At 40.0% G+C, this 25,553-nt stretch overlaps 2 protein-coding genes across 5 annotated transcripts in view; both read right to left on the bottom strand.

Moving 5' to 3' along the window:
* Nucleotides 1–17,041, bottom strand: part of LOC121911782 (arginyl-tRNA--protein transferase 1) — a 55,195-nt gene extending 38,154 nt beyond the window's left edge. The window contains exons 1-8 of one of the 3 annotated variants that reach the window (XM_042433622.1): nucleotides 16,879–17,041; nucleotides 11,496–11,559; nucleotides 11,298–11,360; nucleotides 10,994–11,097; nucleotides 9,610–9,846; nucleotides 5,768–5,988; nucleotides 2,774–2,902; nucleotides 1,168–1,296 (exon numbers count right to left, since the gene is read on the bottom strand). In XM_042433622.1, the coding sequence (XP_042289556.1) occupies nucleotides 1,168–1,296; nucleotides 2,774–2,902; nucleotides 5,768–5,988; nucleotides 9,610–9,846; nucleotides 10,994–11,097; nucleotides 11,298–11,360; nucleotides 11,496–11,559; nucleotides 16,879–16,978 (1,047 nt within the window). In that variant the 5' untranslated portion in view covers nucleotides 16,979–17,041. The remainder of the gene's footprint in view (nucleotides 1–1,167; nucleotides 1,297–2,773; nucleotides 2,903–5,767; nucleotides 5,989–9,609; nucleotides 9,847–10,993; nucleotides 11,098–11,297; nucleotides 11,361–11,495; nucleotides 11,560–16,878) is intronic. The other 2 variants (XM_042433623.1, XM_042433624.1) reach the window with 2 other exon arrangements.
* Nucleotides 17,042–17,956: 915 nt separating this feature from the next.
* Nucleotides 17,957–24,981, bottom strand: LOC121912093 (delta-1-pyrroline-5-carboxylate synthase-like). Of its 2 annotated transcripts, none has more exons than XM_042434172.1 (17): nucleotides 24,824–24,981; nucleotides 24,153–24,270; nucleotides 23,864–24,015; nucleotides 23,535–23,684; nucleotides 23,327–23,431; nucleotides 23,083–23,235; nucleotides 22,630–22,720; nucleotides 22,004–22,128; nucleotides 21,757–21,901; nucleotides 21,594–21,667; nucleotides 21,051–21,150; nucleotides 20,319–20,539; nucleotides 20,065–20,202; nucleotides 19,748–19,943; nucleotides 19,273–19,394; nucleotides 18,816–19,098; nucleotides 17,957–18,669 (listed from the first exon to the last, which is right to left on the bottom strand). In XM_042434172.1, the coding sequence occupies exons 2-17, from the start codon at nucleotides 24,247–24,249 to the stop codon at nucleotides 18,488–18,490; spliced, it is 2,334 nt and encodes a 777-aa protein (XP_042290106.1). In that variant the 5' UTR covers nucleotides 24,250–24,270; nucleotides 24,824–24,981; the 3' UTR covers nucleotides 17,957–18,487. The 2 variants fall into 2 exon arrangements, with proteins under 2 accessions (XP_042290106.1, XP_042290105.1); XM_042434171.1 differs by having other exon boundaries at nucleotides 23,077–23,235; nucleotides 24,824–24,980.
* Between the last annotated feature and the right edge of the window lie 572 nt (nucleotides 24,982–25,553).

The following is a 25,553-nucleotide window of genomic DNA, read 5'->3' as shown; positions in this document are numbered from 1 at the left end:
GTGGAGGAGGTTGTTTTTCCAGCCCTGAGGGACAAAAGGCCCTCTCAGGTTAGTGAGAATGTCCAGCCGTTCTGCATCCTGACTAGACTTCATTTTCTCCTCTTTTATTTATATATAAAGTGGAGGTGTGTGTATATATAATTTATAGTATAATTTACTGTGTATTAAAACTAAAATGTTTAAACTTCATGAATCTACACTTGGTTACCATCTCTGTTTCCTATTTCCATTCATCAATGCACAATACTTCTCATTCAGTGCATGAACTAGTGAATTGTTTTTACAGACTTAAAAATGAAAACTTACAAACTCACAGTATAATGTACTGATCATTTTCATGTTTATAATTATTTATCAAGGCCAGTGTTTCCCCTATATTCATTCAGCAGCGGTGCATCGCTGCTGCAAAATTATGAGCGACAATCTTTCAGACAAAAAATTTCAGACAATCACTAATATCAACGGGTTACTAATGATTTTCACTCGCACACTGTGCAAGCACAATAACACCCAACGTTATCCTCCCTCTCTTCGTTCTTCAAAGGACGTATACGTGAAAGGTACAAGAGTAGCATAGCTCCGTTAAGGAATAAGGCAGTGTGTGTGTGTGTATGTGTGTGTAAGTGTGTGTGTAGTTGCACGAGCGCAGAGAGCGAGCGGCAGAAACGTGACGTGAACGCGAGTGGGGCCGAGGAAAAGGTGAGCAGTAAGTTGTCAATCTGGCAGTAAATGTAAAGTACAGGCTGTGTGTCAGTTAATAAACGCTGCAGCTCTTCTAGACAAAGAAAATACTCTAACGGAGGCTACTGAACGCTACATCAGTGTGTCCACTGCTCATGTGAAGGGCTGCGAGATAAACTGTTGTTGATGGAGATGCCAGGACTTCAACGTTTAACAATGAAATATATAAATAAATAAATAAATATTACTCTCAATTGATCTGTTAATTATTTTTAATGATTATAAATTATTATTAATTTAGTCTATAAAATGCCAGAAACTTTCTCAGAGTCTTGAAACAGCTTGGTTTGTCAGTCCAAAATACAAAGATAATAAATTAAATTGACATACATCTGAGGAAAGCAGGAAATTTTCACACATAAGAAGCTGGAGGAAGCATGTGCAGTTGTGCCCTACAGTAGGTGCAGAATAATAATCATGCAGTACCTCACTCTCACTACATTCGCTGGCGTCATCACCATGAATGGCCATCTGGTAGCGGGCGTACAGTGCCGCCGACTGCTGATAGGACGCTGTGAATTGAGGGTCCTCAAAGCTGACTGGCACTAGCCTCACCTTCAAGAACAGGTTGTGGAGGGAAAGGAGCAATAGGGTTTGACAATGAATATGAGGACAATGAGAAGTTCGAGGACGAATTAAAAAAAAAAAAAAAAAAAAAAAAAGGAAGTGAAGGAGGAGTGGACAGCGAAGGAATCAACAACAGAAGGTTTTAAACAGTGTCATACAAGTGCTTTGGCATCTTAGGGTTCACGTCAGTCTCCTAGTCCTCAGGGCAAGCTGATAAAACACAGTCTGTTTACAGTTTGATTCAGTGATTTTATCACTGATTTTATCAGATTGTTTTATAAAAATGAATGCAAGCAAACAATGGGAATTCTAGGAGACTGAAAGTGTGTTTTTCAAAACAAGAGGATGTTGGGCAACTTGAGGATGAGGCTAGTGCACTATCCAGCTTTACCACAGATCTCTCGGAGAAGATTGCGAATTCAAGATTCAACGTAGAGTCAGTGCGTGTAAATTCCAGAGCAGCAGAAATCCAAAATGAATCTACATGGATCATCGCAACTAGACACATACATACTCTTGTCCAACACCACAGACTCCTCTGAATGAGGTACACAAGGTTGAACAGACCGCACGCACAAAGAAAATTAAAATCTCATTAGCACTACTTAATGCGAAGTTGAAATGAGACCCAAGCTCAGACACAGACAGATCTATTGAGAGGGTAGGGCGATGGAGGGCACAGACGAGGTAAATGTGTCAAGGTTGGGAGGGTTCAGTTGACGAACTGCCCTCCCAAAACCGAAACAGCTTAAGACTAACGACCCCGCCGGCCGACCGAGGGCCAATTCAGACACCTGAAGAAACACTGCTCTCAACCATGGCGTATGGAAACATTTTCCCCTCCATTTCCTCTCCAATTGACTCTTGCTCTTTTTACACATACACTCTCTTTAATACTAAAACTTCAATACACTTTTTTTTTTGTTTGTTCATACAGACATTTTTGATATGTTCCCATGACGATTCTACTGTCTGTCTATTTTGAATGTGATGTTGCAAAATTGAAGTGCTTATTATTTATTAATTCCAATCTATGTTCAGTCTTACAGTTACACAGTTGGAAGATATCTACAGTGAAGTCCTGGAAATTCTGTTCATTATGATTTGAGCCACTGAAATTAAATTCAAAATGTAAATAATACCCATTACATACTTAAAATAGAAACTGAATGGTAATGAAATATTACTAACTTATCAAATAATAATAACTAATAAATGAACACTTTACTGTTACCACTGCTACCCCATTGTTGAAAAATTCAATCCGATTCAACACTTACAAAAGAAAATATTGAACCAATAATATATTTTTCTCCACTACATGTCATTATATTGAAGACAATTTCTTAAGAGACTAGAGGAATGATCCTTTTGATGCCTCTGATGGTACCCAAACATGTCAGCCCTCTCCCTCCCTCCCTGGGTACCCCTACAGCAGCTTGACCTATGCCCCCCACCCTCTGACCTGGCTCTCGGAGGGTTTGTCAGGAGGGTCCTTGTGAATGGCCATCTGGTAGAGTTTGTACACCTGGTAGGAGGCGTCGAAAGAGGCTTTGAACTGCGGGCAAGGGGGATTGGAGCGCACTAGCCTCACCTTCAAAAAGAATACGGGCAGACAAGGGTTAACATCAAAAATGGAAAAAAAAAGTACTGATAACATCATAAGTGGTGATTAAAATTCCTGAAAGAGGAACACGTGATTACAAATCAAAAGAGAGAAAAAGTGTGAAAAGCAGTACAAAATGAGAGAGACTGACATAAACACACCCTCTCCTACCTGGGTGACACATCCATTAAGATTTTAAACCATTTTATGAATAAAATGGGGAAAAAATTTCCTGTTTTGCTTGGTAATTTTTATTTCTATTGATTCTCCTTTGGTAGAGGGCTTGTTTTCACCAATGGCAGCTGTTGTTCCTCGTAGCTGTAGCTTGATGGGAAAACAAGACCATACAGACAAGGGTGTGTTTTGTCCATCTCCATCACAATTACTCAAGAAAACAAGAAAAAAAGGTGACAAGAATTTTTTGTGTTAGTAAAACTCATGAATACTCATAGTAGTCTCTAAAAAGAAAAAAAATAATCATTAGGCTATTCACTGTAGTGTGTACATGAGCCCATTCTCAGTGCTTCACCATGTCATCTGAGGCTGAAGTTTTATTCATGCCCAACAGAAATTGTGATGTTCAGAGAGTTCTTTATAAACCTTACTTTTCAACCTTTTCCACTGCATGCTTTTGAGCAGGATGTTCAGCTAACTTACCCCAAGTAAGTAAGAAAGCATCCAAGTTAGCAAATGAATTAATAAATTCATACATATGCACGAGAGGTGCATAAGACAGTTTTTGCAGTAATCAGTGTTAACAGGAAAAATCATGAGAAGCCAGTGATACAAAAACATGTGGAAAGAAAAGCTGGCCGAGTGTTGCTAACGTCACACAAACTGAAGAAGAATTCAACTTTCACATCCTCCGGTCTCATTTAATTAACCATCTCTTTGTTTGGAAGCTTTTATTGGCCACAGAGGCTGTGCCATATGAATCCACAGGACGGACAGGATAAGGGAACTGAACCTGAGGTTTGTTTGAGTTGGATCTAAGTGGGTTTCTCTCATATGACTACTTGGCATCTACAGCCTTTAGTCCAACAGAGCCGTTGGGCCTCTTACGTAAAAGGATAACGCTCGAGTTCAGTCTTTTTAATTTTGTTCTAAATCTTAAGATATATTTTGATAGGCTGAGATCCTTTTGGTGAACCAACACTGCAGCAGATAGTGGAAAGCATGGAAATGAATCGTTTTACAACTCTCATAACAATCTTGTAATATAACATCAACAGTCTGATACTTGACCGCCTCAAGAATGTTCAAATAGAGCTACATAATACTAGCGGCTTTGGTTGAGCTTTAATTAAAATGAGAGATGCCGGTTTATCAAAGCTTTATTGAAGAGACATGTTGCTCTGAACCTAGAACATCAAGACCTTACAGTGCACTCCTGCAAACTTAAATTTGTTTAACAGAGGAGACAAGTGATCCAACAGCCAATCCATTGCATGTTAGCAAAGGAGATCTGGAAGAAAACGCTGTGAGAATAGATGTGGAAAGTGTGGAGACAGCAGACAAGACTCTTGAGGATATTGATGTTCAGTTCCACACTTCCCTGAGGTGCCTGAGGGGCTCTGAATCACGTTGTCACACTGACCCCTGGTGGTGGCTAGTTGAACAACAGCTGCATTTAGAGCCAGGACAAGAGTAACCACTGGACTGTATATACATCTTAACTTGTCTTCCCTGTCACTGAGAATTATCTCTTTGCTATGTATTTAAATTACCTCAGAAGTAACTCTGCAGTCACACATGTAATATGGCAAGAGAGAAATGTCAACTGAGCAGTTTCGCAGTTGTCAAAAAGTGAGCTTAAGGCGCCAACTGTAAAGCAAAGAGATGCTTCATCAGTAGGCTGAGTTTCTCTATCTCTATTTCCTGTCTGTGTTTATTTACAAAGATGCAGAGTATTCTCCTCAAGCGTTGCGCTCATCAGTCAAGCAGCGTGACATGTTTAACAGATGTGTTTATAATGAGAGTGAGCTGGATTGCATTTAATTGCTCTAGTGTAAACATCTATCCTCTGGTGCTGGTGTGAAAACCTCTTTCAGTACAGAAGCTCAAGACTCGACAGGTTTCACTGAACAGCTCATCATACAAACTATCCTTTAGCCACAAATGTGATGCAGCCTGGCCACATGTTCTTCACTAAACAGCTAAGAGGGGCAAACGAAGGCGTCTTAATTATTTGACTTGTAAAACATATAATTAACCTTCATTTGCAAAGGATAACCTTGCGTCCATGCCCACTTTGTGAAATTGAACGATACCTGCAGGCAAACAAATTAATCCAATTGAAAAGAGCTGACTAGGAGGAGGTCTTGCTGGTCTAGTCTCAGGGGGTTTATAGACAAGAGGCAGACACTGCCTGGTTCATCGTTGCATCTGGCTCAAATCTTCGTCAAGACCAAGAATGACGTTACTCTACCAACCTCAGCTTGAGGCCTTCGCCAGGGATCTTTCTACATCGTTCTGCCCCTTGCCAAAAGTTCATTTCCATGTCCTCTCACACTGACTGCACTGGGAGCTGTGGTTTTCATGTCATCAGCAGGGTAACGCGACCCAGTTTGTGCGGTGTGTGCCTGTCCTTCAGTCGAAATCGAACTGGAAAGAGGTGTTTTTTCCACTCTGCTCTGGCCAGCTATCCTCTCCGCACACATAAACACATGGTGAAGTCACTGGGGCTAAGGGAAGAGGGAAGCTAACTGAATCCAAACATTATGGAGACAGAAAGCTCAACCAAAAACACTATTTCTTAATGATAGCTGGAATCCTCACAATAGGCTAATGTTTATTCCAAGGCACACATAAAAAAAGAGAACAAGAAACTACATACTCTCTATTTCTGCTCACCTCAAGGCAATGAGAAGTATTGTCAGGCAATGACTCATCTATGAAATCTTCCAGGGTTTTGGGCTGGTTGGTCTGGGTGGCAGTGGGAGTGGGTGATGTAGGAGTGACAACGGGAGAGACCCCATCAGCGTGTTGTCTCATCTGCTCTTTCTGAAGACGTCGCTCCTTCCTCAAGTCTTTGGCCTTCCGACATGGAGGCCGGTTAGGATCCACTCCCATACCTAAACCCCGGAGAAAGGACAGTTAGAACGGCAAAAGGCTTCAAAGAGAAATAACGGGGAGCATTATCATAGCTTTCCAATGGTACTGGGTGGGGAGTGCTATGAAAACACCATTCTTAATCTATTTTCATGCAAAAGAAGGAAAAGAGGCAGTTATAAGAAATAACTCAATTACACCTTTGTGGGGGTGAGGAACAAGGTTCCCCTTTATGCTGCCTTGAGAATAAAACTTAACACAGCAGTAAGAGAAGTGGCAACTTCAAGCTGCTGGTGCTGAGGAGTCTGGGGAAGATTTTCCAAGTGCTGGACTGTGTTTCTGCTGGATTTTCATATTTTCATTTTATAACACATAGAACACACACACTTTTCTATATTTTCTCTGCGTTTCTTTCTAAATAAGACTAACATGAACATTCTCTGAGGCAACTCAATCTCTCCCTGTTTCCCTCTCAGTGTCCCCCTCATCTCCTCCTCCTCCTCCTCCTCATCCACCACCACCACCACCACCACCACCACCTCCTGGGCTATTGCCAAGCCCTCCAGCTCTCCGGGCATCCCATGTCAACAGTTTACACGCCCACATCCTGTTTGGAGCAATAAGGAAACGAGAGCTATTTCCTGCTTGTCCTATTGCCAGCCGCCACCATCAGCTCACTTACTAACTTTCCCCTCTGTCGACGTCACGAGGAAGAGAGGGATGCCCGGTCTTGACAAGGGGAGAGAGAAACTCTGGCACTGGCTAAGGTTCACTGGCAGCATTCAGCTTCAGCTGAGTCAAGATAAAGGTTGAACTTTTTCAACTGCAAGGCCGCTTCTGTCTTGTGAATAGTAAGTATGGACTACAGTGAGAAGTGTGCACAGACGCTGGCTTATTTCATCAGGCATGATTTATTTTAAAAGCAGGACTTCAATGTTTTAATATAACAGTAAAATTTAGTAAACTTTAGTACTAATATAACAGAAGTCTAGTAAAATGCAATTCAATTCCAGCTCAAATTTTGTAACTGTTATGTTTTAGTTGTGGACAGTGTGTTTCTGATTCACCAAAGCAATACAGATAATCTGAATCTTCTTACTAGACAGAACACTACCTGGTTCTTGTATTAGCTCTGTCTGCCTGTTTGCTGTGTTGGTCTTTAAATGGTAAATGACTGCAGGCGGTGAAGATGGGAAGCATTTCTGTGCATACATGGTGATATAAACATACAACATGAGGAGTTACACCGTGACCAAATGCTTTTCCTCTGTCAGAATAAACACACCGAGGTCAAGGCAGACTGTTCACACAGGAGGACAGGATCTAGAGTCTGGTCTGTGTTCATCACACTGACTCAACCACAAATACATCAACCCCTTATCCACAATCACCCTGTCCACGCGCCTTTCCCCTTCTAATTATACTTTGACTACACACACACACACACAGTCTCTCTCTCTCTCTCTCTCTGAAATACACACAGGTACTCCTGAGGACACCGTATGCTGCCGTGGTGAAGATAATGTCTGACAGATCAGTTCCTGTGGAAGACAGATGCTCCCACTCCTGCAGTTAGCACTCTCCCTCCCTGCATCCCCAAGCACACATACAACTCTCAAAAGAGACACTGAGCACAAAATGTCAAGAATTGAGATGTACTACATTACTTTCTTGCATGTAAACATGCACTATGTATTTACTGACGGAGGAGGATGTCATCTGTGAGCAGCCACTAAATATTAACATGGACGTATGCAGTCATTTTACAGGAAGTACAACCTGGGAAACTGCACTGTGTACCATTTTCTGTTAGCTCTACCTAATTAATAACACACTATACTGCTTCCTGCTTCTCACAAACCGACAAATTTGGGCCATCAGCCATCATGCTACCACTTTAACTAATACCAGGCCGGGCAGATTGATTAACACTTTTCTTTAATGGAAACCTTAATCCTGAACTCTAGCAAATTACATCACTTTACTATAAAAATCAATATTAAAGTGAATTAAAACAATTAAAACTGTTTCAGTATTGAACATCTCCCTGGACGTTATCATTTTTACACAACACAACATTCAACACTTCTGTGTCTGTTTACCTCTGGCTCAACACACTCTATAAGGCAGATGGGGAGCCGTGTTTTCTCAAGCTAGAACTGGAACCTGTCCAAAGCCATAAATCGCTGTAGTCATAAAGCAAGAGGAAATATATGTCCAGGTGTTTTCTGTTGGAGGTGAATAAGGGGGGAGTGGAGAACCACTAGCTCAACATAGTAAATCCTCCTTGCTTCCTCTTTGCCAGCCCCTTGAAAAGGCTACTTATCTCTGACAGTCTGAGAAAGGAGAGTGTAGTGCTGACACAGGTGTAAGAGTAGAAGGACACTGGCACCGCTGAAAATTTTCTCTGTATGTTTATGTCTGGATCAGCTAGCGCTGTGCCAATACCAGGTTCCAATGTACGTCCTTGCCTTTTGATTAACGAGCACAGGGCCTGTTCTCCTTAGATACATGAGCAGAGCAAAAAAAAAAAAAAAAGTGGTTAGAAGAAGTTAGAAGTGCTGCTTCCTGTGTCTAATGGGAGTTTATTATCTCTTCACTATGACTGTTTTTAATTCATTACTGAGTTGGCTGAGAGGATATCCTGTACTGGAGAATAAGGAGGAGAACATGACAGATAAGCCCAAACCAGACACACTCCTGAAAACAGAGGAAGTGTCACAAGCCTAGTTACCAAGCTGCTGCACAGTGGAGGCTATTACAAGGTGAACAGTGACACCCTCTGGTAAGCAATGGTGTTTGAGCTATTGCAGAGCACCACATTGTCAGTTTTAAAACTGGTTGCAGTGAACTGTCAATAAAGCTTCTGCCACCACCTTTAAAATAGTTCTTTCTCTTTCAAAAGGTAGCAGACATTTAAAATAAATAATAAAAGAGAAAGTAGCAGCGACAAGAAGCTACCTTTGTCATAGAGAGACAACGTAAATAATAGCAGCAGCACAGAGAAGGCAAGTAGTATTAAGTACAAGGATCTGTGTGGAATCTCTTATATCGGATTACAAACCATCATTCAGGGGTCCTGTGTAAAAATCCTACCTAGCTAGTTTTGGGGCTAAACTGCTTTTTGTCCTTTGTCAGATGCTAACACAAAATACTGAGCTACATCATTGTAGTGAGTAAAACTGCACTGAGTTTAAAAGTTCCGTCTGTTAACATCAAGATGTAATATAGCATCTTTGTGTTGTCAGACAATTGTTGAACAAAATATACAAGTTAACTCATGCATTTAGAGCTTAGAGCTATATGTTGCTCAGGAGCACCTAGTGACAAGAATTAGCAGAAGTAGTGCATAGACTCAAGATTTAGTTACCTTTTCATTATTCAGTCTGACATCATGATCTCGTTTAGCATTTGATACCCAAGTTTAGAGAACAATATTAAGAATACATGTTATTTGTGAAAAGACTATTTCAAAATGTATTGGATAAATAAGCAAAGCTTCTTTAATAAAGATAAATATTAGTGATAGTAATGAGCAACTGTAACTACATTACTAGTAATTTGCGTTTTAGTACTATGTTTCCAAAATTGATCATTGATGAACATACTAGTCATTTGAAAGAGGACAAGGTAAGAAGATGTACCTGGTTTAGGAGCTGTGGCTGCTGTTCTACCATCCGGGAGAGAGCCTGCATCTTTTCTTGATGTTTCTGAGCTTGTAGATGTGGCACCTGCTACCTCCTTCTGAACTTCTGTGATAGCAGGACACTCTGAAATTTCCTTTTGAATGTCTGTGATATCAGTACACTTCACTTCTGCGTGACAAACTTGACTCGGTTCCCGTGGACCTGCTTCTTCACACACTGAGTCCATTGGCTCTCCTACAAGGCACAAAATCAATATTGTTACACCAGATAATGTATACAGCAGAGCCACAGTACTAACATTTACCAACAGTTTGTTCCCATCTCGAACTGTAGTTTCAATTATGCAGTATGATTTGTCAAAGATGCAGTTTGACAGATGAATAGTTTTCTTTCAGTTTTTTTCATGTCCCATATACCAATTAAAGGAAATGAATCAGACAGTACACATTCATTAACCTCTTCCACTCCCCAAGGACGCCAGCATCTGCGGATGACATTACTGTCTTTCAGAGGCTGTAGCAGGCTCAGTTTTAAAACTGAGGATACTGGTATCCCAATTGTATTCATGAGTGATGATGTTAGTCCCCATAGTAGCCATTTCATTGTAGTCAGACCATTTTTTGAAACTTGACCTCACTGTATAAAATTACCTATTGTGACCTCTAGGATAATCACAGCCTCATGAAACGTTACAACCACAAACTAGAGACCGAGGACATTCAGAGGATATATGGCTTTCCTAGGTATATTAACAATAAGGGGGTTTCTGAGCAATTTCCAGAACAGAGGTGGTCGCCACCCAATCATCAAAAAATGTCATTCTTACAGAAATCTCCAAATGTCAAAGGTTTTTTGATACCAAATCACAGCATGAATTTTTCTATGGTGTTCCTCCAGGTCTTTGTATCTTAATGTGGTCTTTTGTAGGGATTTCTGACCATTTTTATCAATTCTCGAGTGGTCAAAAATGGTTAAATTTTGCACCAAATCTGTGTAACAAATGGTATCAACCCAAAAATTGCTGCAACAACTTATGAGACATAATTACGCATGTGAATGGCCATCATATACTTCCATCATAATGTTTTAAGCCCTTATACACTCTAAAAAAAATTTGAATAGGCGCCTAACCAAAACACAATGTTCATTACAGATTTATTACTGGAAAAACATGACACACAGTGCTGAACTGCATCGCAAATTAATCTTCAGGCTCCCAGCTTTCAGATGACGTAAACCACTTTTATGTGGCATATACTGTTGACCTGCTATCTCCCCCTAAGCATACCCTGCCCCTGCCCCAACCCCCCCACCCCCCAAAAAAATGGGTCTATGGTGGCAGGAGTTAAAGGTTAATAACTATTACAGAAAATGCTCTCACCATCTTCTTGTCCTTTCGGTAACTCCTCTTTAGAAATGAATTTGCTCATCTTCTTCAGGATTTTCTTGTGGGATTTGGAAGGCTGGAATTTCAGTGCATGACATCTTGACAGAGGGCACAGAGGTGAAGGTTTGGTTAGAAGATGCTGCTTTGTGCATATATTTCTGTTATCATATATTATATATCTATCAAACTACCATCATCCACCCTCATGTGTTCCATGTTTTACAGTCTTGACAGTCATAAAGTTACCAACAGAAGCATCAATCATAGGAGAAAAGTCTGAAGGGTGAGATATGATTACCTGATGGTATACTGTGGACAGCACGTCTTGTTCATGATGGGCTTATAGACATATTTCCCACTTCTAAAAAGAAAAACATGGATAACCTTCACTGAAAAAAATACATTATTAATGATTTGACATATCCAGAATGTGAAAAATGTATAAAGCCCATACGTAAGTGAAAGGGTTGGTTAAAGGCAGAAGAAAGTGACTCACCTTCTCCAGCCTCGGTCTATGAGGTCTTGGTAGTCTTGTACTGTCATGGTATGAGACCACATCCCTGTAGAAAAGAACATCATGACTTTAAAACAATCCACTGATCTATAATTTCATACTTTGTTATACATAATGAAAAATAGAAAACTATTAGGAGATGTGCCAGTCTCACTATTCTATAATTAGACTGGAGATCAATCAACACTAAACTTTTTTTTTTAATTTTAAGATCTGATGCCAGCGAATGTTTTTATACTGTATTGGACAACTCAGCCTTGAGCTTATCATACATATGATGTTTTAATTGACAAAAAACTATGTTCCAAGTGGAAAGAATCACTATACTGTCTAATGCCCAGCTTGAAAGGAAAATCAATCAGAAACTGGCAGAACAAGGTTGTGAATTAGCCAGGCTCTTTTCACAACTGAATGAAAAGCTCTATTACAGTATGAAGCAGATAATAGTATATTGTTTTAGCCAGAAATAGGAGGCGACTTCACAAGTAAGGTGTGGTTTGTGAGGAATTTCCTCTTTGGAGTCTGGTAGGATGTCCATATTTTTGTTTCAACTTAAATCTTTGTGTCCCCAAAGTGCATTCCCACAGTGCTTTAAGGCCCCAATGGACATAAAAATTCATTATTTGTAGAAGGGCAAATTGAATCCTGCTTCCCAGAGCTGATGTCTGAGCTCCCAGTTCAAACTTTTGACCTTCTCTCCACACAGCTTGCAAATCTCTTTGACGAGGCCACTATCAGTTTACATCTAAAGCAGCCGAGGGAATTGACTGTATACCAGTTCACACAACACACACTAAGTTTGCAAAGGAGTATAATGTTCCATGTCCCAAAAGAATAGTGTTTAGCCAGAGTCCACAGAGACAAGGACACAACACAGTGTGATCCTACACAGTCCCTCTACAACACTGGAGCAGATTTATTCATCCAAGAATCAATTCTAAAGATTTCCACCTTTATTAATTAGGGCTGTGACTAACGATTGTTTTCATTATCAATTAATCTACCAATTATTCTCTTGATTAATCAAGGAATTGTTTAGTGTATGAAATGTCAAATAATTGTGGAAAAAGTGCCTCTTATAATTCCCCACAACCCAAAGAGATGGAGCTGTTGATTTGAAATTCTTTAACAGTTTTGTAGTGAAAGAAGACTTATGTGTTGCTGGCATCATCATAGTGCACATAATTACAACATTTATAATTGCGCAAAGGTGGATCAAGGAGTCAGGTGATCTGTAGTTTAAGGGCTAACATACTGTATGTGGAAATGTCTCCTATAATACAAGATCTTCTAAAAATGAAACATGGAAGTTGAACTGTTATTTCTTCAATTTAGGGTCATTTGACAGTATAGACCAATGTTTTAAGATAATATATTTAGCTGCTAATTGATTTGTTTAATCATTTAGCCTATAGACAGAAACGTAATTGGCAATTATTTTAATAATTGATTCATAATTTTTAGTCATTTTCCAATAAAAAAAAAATGCAAAAAGATTCGCTGGTTCCAGCCTCTCAAATGAATGTAATATAACACAAATTCATATTTTCTGGTTTCTTTAGTCTTCTATGAGAGTAAACTAAATATTTTTAGGTTGTTGACTGCTTGGTCAAGACAAAACAAGACATTTGAGGACATCGCCTTTGGCTTTGGGAAGCAATGATTGGCATTTTTCACTACTTTCACTACTAAATTTTATAGACCAAACGACTAATCGAGAAAAAAAACCCTGACAGATTAAACCATGGACGGCCACAACTTCTGTTCTGGAAATTGCTCAGAAATCCCCTTTTTGTTAAAATACCTAGGAAAGCCATATATATCCTCTGAATGTCCTCAGTCTCTAGTTTGTGGTCATAACATTTCATGAGGCTGTGATTATCCTAGAGGTCACAACAGGTAATTTTATACAGTGAGGTCAAGTTTCAAAAAATGGTCTGACTACAATGAAATGGCTACTATGGGGACTAACATCATCACACATGAATACAGTTGGGCTCATTGAATCAATGAGAGTCTCAGCTTTCCAGTCACACCCAATTTATGCAATTCCAACACTGTTTAAGGACCCCAGTATGCAGAAATATTCAAATACACTATTTTTAGAATAGGCGAAAATAACACATTGCATGCAAAAAACTGCATGGTTTTTGCCCAAACTGCAAAGCTTGTCTGTAAAGGGGAGACTTGTGGGTAACCACAGAACCCATTTTCATTTAGATATCTCCAGGTGAGAGGTCAAGGGACCCCTTTCAAAATGGCCGTGCCAGTTTTTCATCACCAAAATTTAGCCTAACTTTGGAGTGTTATTTAGCCCCCTTCTTCACTGTAGCTTTAAAACTGAGCCTGTGAAAGACAGTAATGTCACCCACAGATGCTGGCGTCCTCAGGGACTGGAAGAGGAAGCATCTATTAACATCTATTCAAAAACCTCTGATGAAGATTTTTGGCTTTTTTTAACTCATCAATTGAACTGCAACTGTGTCGCAGCCTCAGAAAAATATTTGCCAAACAAATGAATCATGCCATATGAGCTTCATATGAGTGCAACAGCTGCCATCATCATGGACACAACAGGAGCACCTGTCTATCGTCCACACCTGATCCATTCCCCAGCCTCCACACCCACAGTAACACAGAGGAAGGCAGATGTTATCCTCTGTAGTGTGGAGTCGCATTTACTTTGCACCTAACAACACTGTTGATAACATCACTGAACCAATCACATTGAGGAAAACACAACGGAGCAGCTGCTTGGAAAAACACTACAATACAAAAGAAACAGTGCACATATACAATATCTGATCATTGCTGTATTGATCTATAGACTGTTTCATGTGTCTTCCCAGGAAATTACAAGCTTGACAGTAAGAACATGAGAAGTTACAGTGGAACAACAACCTGAAAAAAAAAAAAATCAGAAAATTGATGTTTGCTTCAACCTGAAAACCATCAACATGGTTCCATTGGCCTGACAGAATTGGTTCATTTCTACAGTGGCAAGTCTAACGCACTTTCATTTCACCAGCATCCACAAAAAGAGACCTGTAACCATTTAACAATGAAGAATTACACAGTACAGTCTCGCTTCCTCCCCTGAATCTGCCAGCCTACCTACATGATGTAACATATCCAGATTACCGCATCCAGATTACCACTCTTATCTTAGATTAGACAACAGCTCTTGTCTGCGTAGTCTAGGACCAATCGCTCATTGACTGGTTTAGTAACTGTCTGAATCCTAATTATAGTCAAACTGTCTAACCTCAAGTGAATGACATTCCTCTGTCCCACACAGAAAATCCCTTCCCATCTTCTTACACTGCATCTTTATTGCCCTGTATCAAAGTAACCACTTCTGAAAATGCAGAGATACGTTAACCTGGTCATCTTTCTACACAGAACAAACAGAACAGATTTTTCAGTTCCCTTTCAGCTTTGCTCAATTGTCCGTTTTAAACCTTCATAGCATGCGACTGTGTGGCTTGTATCACCCTTTTTGTGAACAGATTCATGGAAGGAATGTTCCTGTCACTGCCGGAGTAATGTGGTGTATTGAAATTCTACTCAGAGCTGGCTGAATATACACAGGATACTGAGCTGCCCTTACTATTCTTTAAGGATAAGTTGGGCGAGAATGCTCCTTTCAAGTTTGTAGCTGCCCAGCACAATACATTTATTAGGACTGTTACTGTTTTGTCTTGTTTTTTTCCTTTAAATTATTGCAATGTGACAGAGTAAAAAAGGGTGGCACAACGTGAACAAACAGACACATCAAAATGTGCAGACAAAACATATACTAAATGTTATAACTAATGTTATACGCTACGTGGAACAAAATAGTTATTTAATTTAATCAGCACAGTTGTGTATGTTGGTGGGAGAAATACTTGTGTCATTTGGAACGAATATTTGAGCATGTGTGATGGTGTGCTGTGAGCATGTATGTGTGAGCATGGCCATGGGAATATATGGATATGTGTGGGGAGGGATAAGAAGACTGAGGAAAAAGAGAGGATAGAATGAAAAGGAAAACAGAGAAAAGGAGAGAGGCAGAGAGATAAACAAAGATATATCTATACACACAATAATAATAATAACAATAATAATAATAATAATAATAATAATAACACCTTGATTACAACAGTTGTTATTCTCAACTACAACACAAAGAAAGGAAAAAGTGCTGGGGTGAAAAACGGACATTGTGAGAATTGCAAAATATCGACTGAAATTGGCTCTTATTAAATGTTCTGTCCACTGGCTGTTTTTGTGTCCTTGATCATTTACATCATCACTTTAAATAAACCATTCCAGGGTTCACTTGGAAGTAAGCCTAGACCACCCCTCACAACTGGATGAGGGAAACAAAATTTCCATAACAGCTGGACAGAGTGGTGTCTCATCTGCGCAAACTGATTCACCTCAACAACAAAATATGAGTCATTGATTACTGTGTACCACTATTATTTTTTTCTCTGATTATACACAGTAACAAAGCTGCAGTTTCTTGAGATTACATAATTCATACTGTAAACATACCGTCTTATGTTTCAGTATGTTGAATTTAGCTCTCATATTTAGTTTCATGCTGTTGCAGCACTTCACTAGGCTCATATTGCAACCTGCATTGCTTTTTACACCAGAAAAACGTACAGCCAACTCAAACAAGGTGACAAACACTAACGTTAATGCAACCTGATGCACCATTCACTGGATTACTAACATATATCAACATAGCCGAGAATTACACAATCACAGCCACGTTAACGCTATGCAATTTCAGATATGTATAACTGAAATTAGATCGACTTAAAAGTGTCACAGCTCAGACAGAACAAATGAGAGAGCAACAGTCTTGCTTCTCTGTCCTGCCCTGGTTCTGTACTGTTCGTTATTTTGTTGCTATTAGAAACCAAGTTTGCTACTAAACTGCTAATGTTACAACGTTAGTCTTGAGAAACAAGCCCGACTGAACAGTAATTCAACAACACCAGGACAATATTGCTTGATTATCTCGACTAATTTTATCCTACGACAGCCTTGGTTTGTTTTCCAGGAAGAGTTATGCTATAGGATGCTAAAGGCTAAAAACGGAGCTAACAAAATTAACCATATCCAAGTAACATTAGGTTAATGCTACCTAATATCAGCATGGTAGCCCTAAGTACGGTGTATTGATCTTTCAGTGTCAGAACATCAGATATATTATTGACATTAGGCTTACAGTGACAACATAAGCTAGCCTACTTTCCAAACCGGGCTAACGCTAGTATTCCAGCAAGTAGACGGAGCTAGGTCGTTAGCATACAGCAGTTCAACGATAGCTAGCGATGGTTCCTTGCTACTTTATTAAGGCACTTACCATGAGAAAAGTTTCCCTTTTCATTTTTGCAGTAACCACAGCGGTAACCATCATCTCCGCCGAAATATTCTACAATAGTGTAAGATTTGTTTCCTGCCATCTTTAGTATACAGGCAGATGACAGCTTGCCCGGTGTCCGGACAAGTACTGCTGCATGTCAAGCCCCGCCCACACGTAACACGTCACCAGCGTTGCGTTGGAGACGAGTGGTAGCTTTGAAAGTGTTCATCATCCAGCCTTCTCACATCTGGAAGGCTTTATGTTGTAGATGTGTTGGTTTAAATTATAATTTATGTATCCTCAGAAATTAACTGAACCATTGTATTGTTTACAAATGTCTTCATCATTGTGTACTAACTAAAACCAGCCTATCTAACCCTGTCTAAAACCAGCCTATCTAACCCTGTCAGATGCAGAGAAACTTGTCCATACCTTTATCTCCTCAACACTAGACTACTGCAATGTGCTCTTCACAGGGATCCCTGGCAGAAGCTCCAGTACATTCAGAACAGCGCTGCCAGGATACTGATGAGAGTGCGAAAACACCAACACATAACATCAATTCTGTTTTCATTGCACTGGCTCCCTGTCTCCTTCAGGGTTGACTACAAAGTCCTGCTACAAATCCATCAATGGATATGCGCCTCCTCATCTACAGAAACTGATCACACCACAAACCTCCAACTGCATCCTGAGATCTGCCAAAAGCTTGCTCCTCCAGGCCTCCAGTGCCAAGGTCCGCACCATGGGGGAAATTAAGCCTTCTGCTCTGCTGCACCACACTTGTGGAATTGCCTTCCTAACCATCTGAGGGCAGCACAGACTCTAGTTTCTTTTAAAACAGGCCTAAACATCTTTCTATTCAGGAAGGCTTTTATTTTCTTTATGTTGTGTGTTGTATGTTTTTAAAGCCTACAGTACTTTGAGATGAATGAAAGTGCTGTACAAATGAAATGTGTTATTATCATTATTATTGTTATTATTATTATTATACACTAAATACATTTGTAAACCAGGGACATTATGATGCAGATTCTTCAGTATTAAGTTTGGTGCAGATAAAACACAGAATCATGAGTAAAGAACTGTACAGCATATTTATTCAAATAATCTGCGCAAAGGAAGGACAGCAAAATAAATCTGAACCAAGATCCTGCACAAACATCACTTACAGTAAATTACAAAAAGACCAAGGGAGAGTTTTTATGTAGAAAAATAAGTTAGAAAATCACAGTTGGGCCCATGATTTACATTTCTGACACTATAAAAATGACTTTACAGAGGAAAGAGCTTTGTCTGTGTATACTTTGTTTGGTTTGTCGCATATACATAACAGAATTAGTTCATTTTTTTCTTTTTACAACATTATATTTCCTTCTCATGAGTCATGTAACAAGTCATTTTTTTCAAGAGGTCAGTGGAGATTTAAAAACAGATTCTGAGTCACAGGTTCACAAAACCAGAAACATGTTTGTCTGGTAAAAGTACCCTCTCTTCTACATGCAAGTTTCCTGCACCTGGATTAATACAGGTGATGAAGCAGCAGCTAAAAGTTGAAGCGCCACTGGCAGACACAAACCTTTGAACATTTCTTATCTTGACTTGGCATCTAGCTGAAGATCCCTTGGGGGACTGGGATGTTTTCATGAAGGTATTTCATACTGCCCTGCTCAGAGAAGTCAGCAACAGTGTGCCCTTCACCTCGAAGGACCCATTTGGTGGTCAGAAGCCCCTCCAAACCCACTGGACCTCTGGCATGAATCCTTGCTGTGCTGATACCAACCTCAGCTCCTGCAAAAGAAATACTGAACAATTAACTTTGTTGTTCTATCTCCGTGATAGCGTTAGGTTAGATTCATTTACAAGAGGATGTATATATTCTCATGCTCTTCTCAGGTAGCATAAAGAAGTAAAATTATGTCTGATACCATACATACCGAGGCCAAAGCGGTAGCCGTCAGCAAAGCGAGAGCTGGAGTTCCAGAAGACGCAGGCGCTGTCCACCTGCTGCAGAAACTGTTCAGCTGTCTCCTCATTTTCTGTAATAATGACATCAGTGTGGGAGCTGCCATATTTATGGATGTGATCCACAGCGTCCTGCATGCTGTCCACCACCTCAATGCAGCACTCCAGGTCCCCGTACTCTGTCCTCAGAGACTTCACCTCAGATGGGCTGAAAGTTAAATAGGATGCAAAGCGGGGGCCAGCATGGATCTTCACCTGTGAGGACGCAATGGAACGATGATTCGGTAACAGAATAATCAATTGTAATCAGTTAAAAATAATCAAACAAACACAGTTGTACGTCATTGACCTGTTTTAAGTGCCAAACCCTCTTGCCAGAATGGACAACGCATAATACTTTCGACTACAGAGTCACTGCATGTTTCTTACATGTTCTGTTCTCAGCATATCGATGATTTGGTCAAATATGGGGGTTCGCAGCAAATCTCTGTGAATGAGGAGGGTCTCCATAGCATTGCAGGCTGCAGGGTAGTCACATTTGGAGTCTCGAACTAGAATCAAACATAAATTATATCACACACACAAAATTGACACATATATTGTGCACTCAAACATGGAAAGCATCCTGAATGAGTTGTAGTTAGCAAATAAAATGTTCCCTGTATGTTAATTCAGCCATTCTTGTTCACTGCAAGAAACCAAAATTCTTCGGTAAAAATAATAGAATGTGAAATAAAATCTATTACATTTTGGCAAAATATCTGTCTGTATGTATATATCTGCATTTACTTAAATTACGACAGTAATTTTCAAGTTCTACAAGTTTCACAAAACTGGAAACAAACCATAGCAGAAATGGAAACAACATACAAAATGTTTTTCCAACCTCCAGGAATCCACATACCGACATCAATAGCTTTGTCTATGCTGGCATCACTGTCTATGTAGACGTGGCAAACGCCCTCACTGTGGCCCAGGACAGGAATACCCTTAGCTGCCCTCTGGATGTCCCGGACCAGCTGGGACGAACCCCTTGGAATGATCAGGTCAATCATCTTGTCCAGTCTGCACAAATCTTCAACTTCTTCACGTGTGCTCACCTACATGCCAAAGTAAATTTTAGCACATCACAGAAAAATTTCATTAATACTGTAATCTCTGGGAAAAAAAAAAAAAAAAAAATCACACTAAATGTACATAATTTAATGCTTTCAGTCTTACCAGTTGAATAGCATCCGTCACTCCATGAATGGAAAGAGCTTCCTGGGTGAGTTGATGTAGAATTCTGTTGGTGTTGGAAGCTTCCTTACCCCCCTTCAATAGCAGAGCATTTCCACTGGCAATAGCCAAAGCTGACACCTGAAACACAATATTAAATACATTTAATTTTAATCTTACTAACTTTGAAATATATAAAAAATAAATAAAAAAATAAAAACAAGTCACCGACATCATCAGCGTTTGGAATGACTGACCTGTGGGAGACAGTCAGGACGTGACTCAAAGATGACCAGCAGGACACCTATGGGAACGGTGATCTGCTCCAGCTCTAGGTTGTTGGCCACCCTGGTCCTCCTCAGCACCCGACCAACACTATCCCTGGAGGACACAGCAAGCTGACGTAGGCCAATGGCAAGGCTGTTCAGCTTAGATGTTGACAGACTCAGGCGGTTGATCAGAGGCTGGGAGAAATGACCTATGAGGAATTAAAATAAATAAATAGCAGCAATGACAATGACATTTTCTATAGATTCCTGCAGATATCTTTCTTGCTTGGCTCCTGAACCTGAAAGGCCAGAGGCCAGGTTCAGCTACAAAACAGTTCTCCAGATCTAGTAGAGATCCTGAGCCTTGTGAAATAATATTTCAGCAAGCAGGCTTTCTAAAAAAGGAGCGTGAATTTGGCTCCTTCAATTAAAGGTCTCCCTCCTCACTATGCTGTCCAATAATAGAGTGCACAGAATGACTCTTGCCAAGCTTAAAAATCGGTACCATGCTTACATAACTTTAGCTGAAGCACATCAGAGCTAAGATAAATGCCAATCAATACTGACAACCACATGACCTAAGTATGGCACAACTAAACTAAATCTGATAATAATAATGGAGCTGGACGATAACATCTGGCAGAGCATGGCATATGAGTCAGAAGATTGCAAGCAGCTGTGGATTAAGGTGATCATAGTCTCCTCTCTGTGCCTCTGTACCTGATGCTGTTGCTAACTCCATGTCTCTCTTGTTGGCGCTGAGAATCTCATCTTTCTTCTCTGTAAGCAGCTCAGCAAGACAGCAGATGATCTCTGCTCTCTAGAAACACACGCACACACACACACACACATATATATATACATATATGATTAACAAATAATTACAGCTACCATCAGTACAATTTAAAACTCTGTTGAGTTTGGCAACCCTTTCATCCTGTTGTGAAGATTGTGCAATTTCCCTGTTTCAGTGTTGTAATTTATGATTGCTCAGTGCTAACAAAGAGATGCTCTTTCCCCGTTAAAATCTTGTTATTTAAATTCATTTAGGACTCATATAATGAAGTAAACATTATGGGCTGTAACCTGAAGATTCTTGTTATTTAAATTTGTTGGAATAAACCTTAATATATTAATCCTAAATAAAATGCAATAAATGCTATTTGCACAGCGCGTCAGTGAGGGGATACTGTATATGATTGTATTGTGTTTTTCAGCCTCACATCAGTTAGCCAGACGATGGTGAAGGAACAAGGAACTCACCTGCTCCGGGAGCAGAGAGGCCAGAGTCCTGCCAGCGTGCCGGGCCATCTCTGTCTGCTGCTCCACAGTGGGACCTGATGTTGTCAGCAGTACAACCATCAAATATAAAACACAACCTCATAACAAGAGTTAAATATTATTTCCAGATGATTTTAACTTGTACCTGCTGGTTTCACTTCAGAGAAGAAGGTGCCAACTTTCTTTCCCTCCACAATGTCCGTGATGACGTGGCCTGTGACTTTGGGATGAGTGCCGTTGGCGATGACAACAGACGTCCCACCCTGTAGTGCCCAAAGGGCTGCTTTCACCTGATTCAGACAACGTGATTTAGAATGCTGCAACTTTGTCATCATTCAACCACCTCAGTACCTGTTTACACATTGAAATAAAGTTTTGTCTGTCAGGCTGACCTTGGCTTCCATGCCGCCGATGCCGACTCTGGACTTAGTGCCGTACGTGATTGACTGCTGGTCCCCAGGATAGAATATATCAATGAGCTTGGCATCATCTGTTCCTGGGGGACTGTCGTATAAGCCTGTGGGAAGGATTTTTTTTCTTTTTAATCCTTCATTCAAGCAGAACAGTCACAGTGATATTGACATCCAGGAAGCCTGGCCAAAAAGCCAGACAGAATACAGAGTTTTTTATTGACAGAAAACTCCTTGACATTAGATGTTCAGGAACAAAAGCAATGCAATGACAGCATATTGTTGCTGAAATGATCACTTGATTAATGAATTAACAACTTTGATTCCTGATTACCAGTTTAAGTAATGTATTATGTAAAAACCAAACATCTGTTGTTTACACCTCCTCAGATATGAAGATTTTCAGTGTTTTCTGTTTCATATCATTGTAAACTAAATAGCTTTGGATCTTCTGATGGTTGGCAAGAAAAAATAAGCAATTTAAAGATGAACTTTGGGTTTTGGGTAACTTCTGATGGATATACTGTATGCTCAAACTTATGACATATGAATTAAATAATTGACCACTGGTAACTGATTATTTGACTATAAAAAAATCATTTCTGTACCTTCAACATCAGACAGGGCAATCAGGAGGTCTGCTTTCATTTCAACAGCCAGACGTGCAGCCAAGCTGTCATTATCTTTGATGCTTATTACCTGAAATACCAACAAAAATTAACCTAAAAGGAAAATCACTGCATCTCAGATTATACTGTAGAATAACAGCTTATCAACTGGTGCCATGCAACAAAAACCTTCCAGTCCCATTCAGCCACAAATCAAACAACATATGTTCACCTCTTTCCAAAAGGAGATAACACAAGCAGGTCTGTGCACAATAAAATGGAATGAAGAAAAACATAGAGAACATTATGTATCCAAAATGTTAGTGAGGGTGGAAATGTAACTGATAAGAAGCATACTTCATTAATTCATGCATGCCTTAAGCAATCCACCATTACAACTCTGGACCACATTTAGCCTTCCCATTATGCCCTTCATGCAGTACCCACATTTACCCCCTGCAAGTCACTGTTGGGAACAGGGGGCGGAACAACAGCATCATTGGTGTTGATGATAGGAACTATATTCATCCGCAGCAGTTCATGGAGTGTGCTGTTCAGGTTGCGGCGCTTCTGTTCGTCATGAAAATCCAGGTTGGTGACCAGAATCTACAGAAATGGACAGACGTGTAAAGAATTAAGTGAAAACAAAGTCAGTCGCTGCAACAACTCTATTGTGAGAGAAAAGTCCAGTACATACTTGTGCAGTGCAGGTGCTGTACTGGGTGAACATAGCCTCGTACAACGCCATCAGACCACTCTGTCCAGCAGCTGCACACGCCCGTGCCTCCAAAACTGGGACTGACTGAAAAAAAAAAAAAAAAACAGATTTCACACAAGTTATCAAGGCTATTAACAACATTAAACAAATATCTATCTAATTCCCTGTGTTTAAGGTAATTATTCACCATTTCTTTGAGTTGGTTCTGTCCGGAATGTAAGGCTTGTCTGACGCTTTGAGACAGCAGGATTTCATGTCTTAGTCTCTGCTTCCCAAACGCCACAGCACCACTGGTGACAATCATCATCTCCCTGCCTTGATTCTGCAGCACAGCCACCTGATAGGACAAACAAAGACAATAACTTTTTTTTTTTCCTATGGCCATGATTACTATTCAGAGCAGGAAGTTCTTTAATATGTGTTGTAAGTCCACATAATATGATGTTCACACATACACAACCATCATCAACAGTGGGTCCTCTCTTGTCTCTATCAACAATATTAATGTGGCCTTACCTGCTCTACTATTGAGGCCAGTCGTCCCAGTGCCAGGCCACACTCATCTCCCCGTGTCACCACAGCACTCCCCAGTTTCACCACAATGCGCTTAGCTTGCTTTAACTCACTCCGGTGGGCAAAAGACTTCCCATGGGGACGTGGGAGAAAGACTGCAAACAATAATAAAGTAAGAATTTAGTACACACCAGCATCAACTTGCAGCAAAGAGTATTATAGCATATAGATCAGAGAGATGTGAGAATATTGTCCATTTCAGGTGTGACGAGGAGGTAGTTTGAATACTTACATTTCGCCTGGGAAAATGCTCTGATGGAAGCTGGACAGACATTTGATTGCCGGAATCTGGATGTCAGGCGAGAGCACGAGGCCAGCCTGGCAAACATGGTGCTGACACCTGGGGACAACTGTGATAAACACACAAACCAGTGCCAGGTTACTGTAACAGTGCAATAACCTCTCCTGAGATAAGCAGGTTTTACATATGACAGACAGGCTGTTTGTTTGGCTATATGCACAAAGGCTTAAGATGTTAAAGAAGATGAAATATCTTAACAGACTCAATGACCGTTATACATTTCAACATTATTTTAGTCTTACTGTTAAGCTTTGCATCATGTTCCTTGATGTTATCAGCAGTGTTGCTGCTTGAACTTGACACACTGACCCAGTAATGAAGAGGATGTTGTTTTCATAGCTTAGAAATACTTGCTAGCTAAAAAGCATGCGGCTAAGTGCTGTTCATACAACATATATACATAAAAACGTTAACATATGTGAAGCCCCTTTGTTTGCAAGTCAGTTAATGAGGCTAAAAGACTGTAGCTATGCGTCTACTGTTGATGCTGTCATTCATGTACCCAGGGCTAGCTAGTGTTAGCTAGCATTAGCCATTGGGAACTACCAAAGTTAGCTTAATTACTGTACTTTTGTGTAAAATGGACTCAAGACAAAACTTACCAGAGGACTCCTTACGGCGCAATGTCAGAAACCGAGGAAACCAAGCACAACTACAGTTAGGAGTGCACTGCAAAGGGGAGACACGTAGTCAGCCGGACTGGCGGTGCCTCGCTGCCACATCCACAGCCCACGTTAGTAACAGAGACCGATTCAGGAACGATGTGTACGTAGGTTTTCTCGAGACGTTCATAGAGACTTACGCATATATCATAATGTACGCAAAAATAGCACGTTCGATGGGCGGACTAACTTGTGTGGTTATGGGAAGCACAAGCAGGAATGGAGGATGAAGAGTACACACACTGATAATTCATATTTAAAAGTATAAGCTAAAAAAAGAACTAATTACAATTGTAAATGTATAAATCCAAATATTTGCATGTAGCCGCAAATCACAACTGTTGTTATTCTGCATATGTGTGCAATCACACTTTGTTCTTCGAACTCTATTATTTTTATTTCGACGTCGTGTCTTCTATCATGTTAAAAATGTTTCAACGATTTTTTTCGGTATTATCCGAAACATGGATAAAACTTTCATAAATCCATCTGTTATCCGATTGCCTAAGTAATCTGATTACTTCTACAGTACTGAGATTACAGAAATAATCAGATTACATAAACGATTAGATTACATAAATTTAACCACATCTATGAATCTATGTTACTATATACCTGCTATTGGTTGAATACTTTACTTTACTTTAGTATACTAACATACTAAAATTAA

The sequence above is a fragment of the Thunnus maccoyii genome, chromosome 14, assembly GCF_910596095.1.
Source record: "Thunnus maccoyii chromosome 14, fThuMac1.1, whole genome shotgun sequence".
NCBI lineage: Eukaryota > Metazoa > Chordata > Actinopteri > Scombriformes > Scombridae > Thunnus > Thunnus maccoyii.
Note: the sequence above shows the minus strand (reverse complement) of the source record. Positions and strands in the feature narration are given on the sequence as shown.